The sequence below is a fragment of the Caenorhabditis briggsae genome (genome assembly GCF_000004555.2).
Source record: "Caenorhabditis briggsae complete genome, chrV, whole genome shotgun sequence".
In the NCBI taxonomy this organism is placed as follows: domain Eukaryota; kingdom Metazoa; phylum Nematoda; class Chromadorea; order Rhabditida; family Rhabditidae; genus Caenorhabditis; species Caenorhabditis briggsae.
Window position 1 is genome coordinate 2,157,370 of NC_013488.2, and position 6,089 is coordinate 2,163,458.

General features: G+C 37.6%; 2 protein-coding genes across 2 annotated transcripts in view; one reads left to right on the top strand and one right to left on the bottom strand.

Annotated features, from left to right (window-relative positions):
- Nucleotides 1–382: 382 nt before the first annotated feature.
- On the top strand, nucleotides 383–2,777 carry CBG20579 (the record flags this gene model as incomplete). The annotated part of the gene is made up of 6 exons (XM_002635545.1): nucleotides 383–442; nucleotides 497–619; nucleotides 665–763; nucleotides 808–1,077; nucleotides 1,191–1,471; nucleotides 1,913–2,777. 6 exons carry the CDS (start codon nucleotides 383–385, stop codon nucleotides 2,775–2,777), a joined length of 1,698 nt encoding a protein of 565 aa, XP_002635591.1.
- A 1,233-nt stretch (nucleotides 2,778–4,010) lies between these two features.
- Nucleotides 4,011–6,089, bottom strand: part of CBG20580 — a gene marked incomplete at both ends in the record, with an annotated part of 4,446 nt that continues 2,367 nt past the window's right edge. Inside the window, 4 exons of the mRNA XM_002635546.2 lie at nucleotides 4,011–4,137; nucleotides 4,205–4,398; nucleotides 4,795–4,998; nucleotides 5,388–5,540. Coding sequence (XP_002635592.2) covers nucleotides 4,011–4,137; nucleotides 4,205–4,398; nucleotides 4,795–4,998; nucleotides 5,388–5,540 — 678 coding nt within the window. The remainder of the gene's footprint in view (nucleotides 4,138–4,204; nucleotides 4,399–4,794; nucleotides 4,999–5,387; nucleotides 5,541–6,089) is intronic.

Sequence of the window (6,089 nt, forward strand, 5' to 3'; positions counted from 1 at the left end):
CAACGAAATTCGGCAGCGAATTTAGAATTTTTCCTAAATTTACTGGGGCGCTCTTTCTGACCCCCTCGCTTGAACCCAAGTGCTTGCAATCGATTTTTCTCGAAAAAAAAACTTGGTTCTGACATAAAAACTGAAAAAAGGAGATAAAAATAGAGAAAATATTTATCAACGCACAGCAAATCACATGAATTTGTGCACAAAAACTTGTTTTTCACTCCCCGTCCCCATTATAAACATGCTTGTATTTATTCGTTTTTTTTTGTCCTTAAAAGTTCAATATTTGCATGATTCAAGCAGGATTCATTGAAAAATACTGACTTATTTAAATCTCAAACTTGCCGATTTCTGTGAAAAATACGGATTTTTTTCAGAAAAAATTCAAATGCAAGAAGATGTGTATAGGTCCGGAATTCGAAAGAATCTGAATAGAATTTTGCAAGAAGTAAGTTTCGAAATTCTGCAATAATAATAATGACAAAAAAACCACAATTTGCAGTTAACAGACGATGGGAAGCTAGACTTCGAGTCGGTCCCTTATCAAAATTTAAAGGCGGAAATTGAAAAACGCGATGAGGAATGTACAGAAGTTTTGTGTAAAGTGCTGTTAGAGACTGCTAGTGTAAGGAAAGAAAATATTTGGCTATTATTTTTCGGAATTTTTCAGCGATCCGGGTGTGCTGATCGGCAATTTGTGTTGCAATTGTTCAATGAATATTTCTGCAATTCAAGTTTGTTTAGAGACCAAATTCTGAACGATCCAAAGGTTATTTAGAAAAAATGTCGCCTAAAAACACTAAAAATTTCTAGGAATTCATAGAAATTATGCTGGAAACCGATCCTATTCGAAATCCACTTCCCGGTTCGAAGAGCGAAGGAAACGAGCTGAAATCAAAATCACTAGCTTTCATTAAAAATTGGGAGAAGATGTATGCGAAAAATGACGCCAGAATGAAGTGTTTGGCGGTGACACTGCGGAAAACCAAATTTGTGGACTACGAGAATGGGGAGAAGAAGATTGAGGAGGAAAGAAAGCGGAGAGAGTTTTTGGATGAGAGAAGGAGAATGATAGTGGAGAGAGTTAGTGAAAGAAAAGGCCCCACAACGAATTTACAGTAACCTAACTATGCTTTAGGTTACGGTAGTTTTCGTTGTGGGACCCTCCACCACATCTTGCTACTTCCGTTTTACAGACCCTCTCGTTGTACAAATCGAAATTCGAGGAAATAAAAGAAGACGTCGAACGATTAAAAATGGAATTGGAGACTACAATGGAGATGTTGGTTCCGTCATTCACGAATTCTGATGACGTGGATATCCCAATGGATATTCCATCGACGTCTTCTAAGTCTTTCGAGCTTGTTATAGAAGATTTATCGCCATTAATCAAAGTGAATGCCGATAACGACGCCATTGTCGAAGCATTCCTCGGTGCGAAGACAGTTCTGATTCATAGGGTGCAGACAATGCGAAAGTGAGAATTTATACTGTTTGGGTCCCACAACGACAACTACCGTAACCTAAAAATATTTATATTTTCCGAATTTCTTATTATTACTGTCCGGCGCCGATAAACATTGTGTCCGAAAATTAATTTAAAGGCACATAGCCGGTCCTGAAGAGGAAACGGCTACGGTTTTACGAATAACTACATAATTTCCTTATAAAGTAGGAAAACTGCCTAGAAATGGGCCGAAATAAATAATTCGAAAGTACTGTATTAAAGGCGCATGAAGTTATTTGCAAAAACCATAAATAGCTGTTTTTGCTTCAGGACCGGCGATGCGCCTTTAAATTAATTTTCGGCTACAAGGTTCATCGGCGCCAAAAATAATTTTTTTTTAAGTTACGATAGTTTTCGTGGTGGGACCTCCCGATTTCTTGCACCATCATACTTAAAATTCCAAAATTTCAGACTCGCTAAAGGCCTACTCCCTTTGAAAGGAGCTGGCGAATCGCTAGCTCAATCAATTATCGATTATCGCGATGTCATCAAAAAATTGGTTCTGAAAGCCGATGAAATTCGGATAAAAACCAAGAAAAAGCCAGTGCAAAAAGCGAAGAAATTCGACGATGATTTCATTGACGTCGAAATATCGATTGATGACATTCTGATGGTGCAATACGCGAATGAAGCGTCGGAAGACGTGAAAGAAGACGTGAAAGAGCCCGAGAAGAAGTTAGCGAACCCGAAGAAAGAAGAGCCAAAAGTGAAATTCGTCTCATTCGGGTTGGATTTAAAGTACTGGGGAGAAGAGCGAAAAGATGTGGAAGTCCCCAAAAACAACGCGGATTGTCATCGATTCTGGAGATCTGCAGACGAGAGTACTGTAGCTGGAACGGTCCACGACACAGTTTACACACAGAGACAGTTCACCTTTGTTGGAGAAGCACCGAAAATTGATAGGGAGTGTCTGGCGAAACTGCCCAGTGGTGCGTTGTGTAAACGGAAAGATATGTTTAAATGCCCGCTCCACGGACCTTTAGTAGATCGAGATGCCAATGGGAAACCAGTAAAGGATGAGGATAGACTGAAAGAAATCGATCGGAAGGAGAGGAAACGACTGAAAGAGGCGGAGGAATTCAGTAGGAAAATTGTAAAGGAGTATGAATCGAAAACGAAGAGAAAACGAAAGCACGAGGAGGAGACGTCAGTGAGAAGTCGTCTTCAGAAGAAGCTGTTCGATCCGAAAACGATTCAACGGGTGTCGGCGGATATTACGAGTCAACAGAGGAGTCGCTTGGAGAAGAATTTTTCGCACCAATTTTCGCACCTTTGAATTTTTAAAAATATGTATAATATTTAATGTCATTAAAAATATAATAAAAAAATACTTTTTTTTTCTACTATTTTTCATGATTTTTCAGCGATTTTCAGTATTCGGGAATTTTCGGAATAGCTTTTTCGGAATTTTCCACAATTCTGAGTTTCAAAAATTTCGAAATTTCACATCCGAAAAGCGCGGAAAATTGGTATAAAATTGACGAAAAGATTTCGAAAAAGCAGACAAAGTAATTCCTGTCGAGACCCACAAGGTAACTTTCTGTGCGCCTTCAATATTTATACCGTTGTTCAAAAGCTCCGACGGCGATGAATATTGCGACCGAAATTTCACCTGAAGCGAAAACGGTGAAAATTTCTGAGAAAATGGATGCGCCTTCGATACAGTACTTTGGAATAATTTTATGTTGACCCATTTTAGGCATAATTTATACCGTTTGGGTCCCACAACGACAACTACCGTAACCTAGAAATATTTATATTTCCCGAATTTCTTACTATTCTTGTCCGGAGCCGATAAACGTTGTGTCCGAAAATTAATTTAAAGGCGCATAGCCGGTCCAGAAGTTGAAACGGCTACGGTTTTTACAAATAACTTCATGCGCCTTTAATACAGTACTTTGGAATTATTTTGTTTTAGCCTATTTCCCTCAGGTTCTCATAAATAATGAGCTTAATTTTCTTATAAAGTAGGAAAACTACCAAAAAATGGGTCGAAATAAAATAATTCCGAAGTACTGTATTAAAAGTGCATGAAGTTGTTTGCAAAAACCATAAATAAATAGCTGCTTTCGCTTCAGGACCGACGATGCGCTTCTAAGTAAATTTCAGGACACAAGGTTCCCGAATAATAACGGCTACAATTTAAAATAGCTGAAAAAAAAAAATGAAAAAACAACGAATTATCACACAAAACACTAATTTATAATATATAATTCTGAATAATTTAAAATTAAAAAATTACATAAAAAACAGCACAATTCATTTATTGAGTCGAACTCAAGCTACTGTATTCTCTCTAACTAGAAGCCCATCCTATCTTTGAGCTCAAATATCTCGGTTCCTTTGGGAGATGTCAAAAATCTGTCTATTGATGAAATATTGCTGATATTATGATAAACGATTTATCAGTTGATAGCTTTTTGACATCTCTCCTAGGAACCGAGATAATTGAGCTCAAAAGTATAGTAGAAGGTACCCAATATTCAAAAACCCGAATCATTCCAAATTATCATATACATATTTTGCTCTTCTCTTCACTCTCTCCGTCAATTCTCCAATCAATTTCTCCGGATAGTCTGTTGATCTTAGCTCCCCAAATCTCAACGTCGAGTTCAGCCACTTTTGTCCCCACGACCCTAGACTTTGGTCGCGGTAGTGCCTGATGAAACTTCTTTGTGATATCCTGTCGAAGGGTTCACAAACCTTATCAGCCCTTCTTCCGCTTCTACTCTCTTTGTGACATATCTATTGCCATATGGGGCTGGGAAGAACTGTGTGACGTAATGGATGAACATTATGAACACTTTCGAAGTGTCCACAATACATTTTGCAGTATGACCATGTGGTCCGAGACCGGTTGAGTTGTGCCATCGATGAGTTGGCATCCATTGGTTGATCTGAAAATGTCAGTTGGAATTTTGGTTCGATTCTACGCGAAAACGGACATCCAGCGGCTCATTGGTGTCTGTCACCCTATACGAACACTTTAAGCTCAATTATCTCGGTTCATTCAAAAGATATTTAAAATCTGTCAACTGATTAAATATTGATAATAATATCACCTATATTTTATCAGTTGACAAGATTTTGATATCTCTTATAGGAACCGAGATAATTGAGCTCAAAATGCGCGCACCCCAAGACCATCATGCTGATTTATCCCAGAATTACACTCGTTTGCTAATAAGGAAACCGGATAGGAGACTAACTTGTCTTGAAATTGATGGCCTAGAAAATGAATTTGGAGAAAGTTAGGCCATCAAAATTGAAACCCTAAAATTTCAGATCCTTACTTGCTTATCCCCCTCGTATCTCTCTGGCATCAACTCAGTTTTCAGAATCCATTGCTGCCTGAACATCAGACTCCCAATCGTATCATTCTGAACCTCTCGAACATAATCCAAAATTGTTCCTGTATAATTTGTCATGTAAATCCTCTCATCCAAATCTGCGAAAATGGTCCATTTGGATTCTCCGCGCGACCAGATTAAGCAGTCCTGGAAAAAAACTGTTTTTCGGTATGGCCACTTTGAGTGAAAATATCTCGCTTTTTGTAAAAGAAATCAAAAATCTTTAAACTAATAAAATATAGCTTATATTATGATGAATATTTTATCAGTTGACAAATTTTTGATATCTCTCGTGGGAAACGAAATAATATCGCTTAAAGTTAAGAAGTCGGCAGCCGACCGAGTAGATCAGCCGACATGCCTCGACATTCCAACTTTGAGCGCATATATCTCGGTTCATATGAGAAATATCAAAAATCTGTTAACAGATAAATTATTCATCTTTTCATCTCCAATATTTTGTCAGCCGGCAAATTATTGATATCTTTCACAGGAACCGAGATAATTGTGATCAAGGCTCAGGTATAGAAAATTACCGCCAGATTGACCATATGCCAGTGATTATCCTTTCTGTAGTCTCTCTCAATCAGATAATGAACTTCAACTTCTCCAGTTCTGATATAGTCGTTTATCACTCTCATATCATACATGGATGCGTTATGAATATGCAAGTAAAAGTGTTGGACGCCCTTAAACATTGCATTAGTGTGCGTCTCATGAGATTACTGTAGTTCCTCTGAACCGTCAACTTTGAGCTCAACTATCTCAATTCCTGGAAAAGATTCAATAAAATTGTTCACTAATAAAATGTTTGTGGTGTTATGATAAGTCTTTTATCAGTTGACAACTTTTTGATATCTTTCACGAGATAATTGAGCTCAAAGTTGAAGGTGGTGTACGGTGAAATTTTTTATTGCATCAAAATGTGCTGAAATGCATGTAGATTGACATAAAAATAAAGAAAAAATTCAAAAAAAAATTCCTTCATCGAGAAAAACGCATCGAAAAATACGCTGAAAGCCCTTAGGGACGAGGTTTTTTCTAGGCCGCCCGGTGAGTAAAAGCGCGCGAATTCAAACTTTTAAATTTGCTTCGCTCGTTTTCACTGTTTTTTTTTCAAATTTTTCGATGTATCTGGAAGAAAAATTGACAAAAACCTAGAAAACTCTTGAAAAAACCGAAAAAAGTGAAAACGAGCGAAAAGATTTTAAAAGTTTGAATTTGCGCGCTTTTACTCA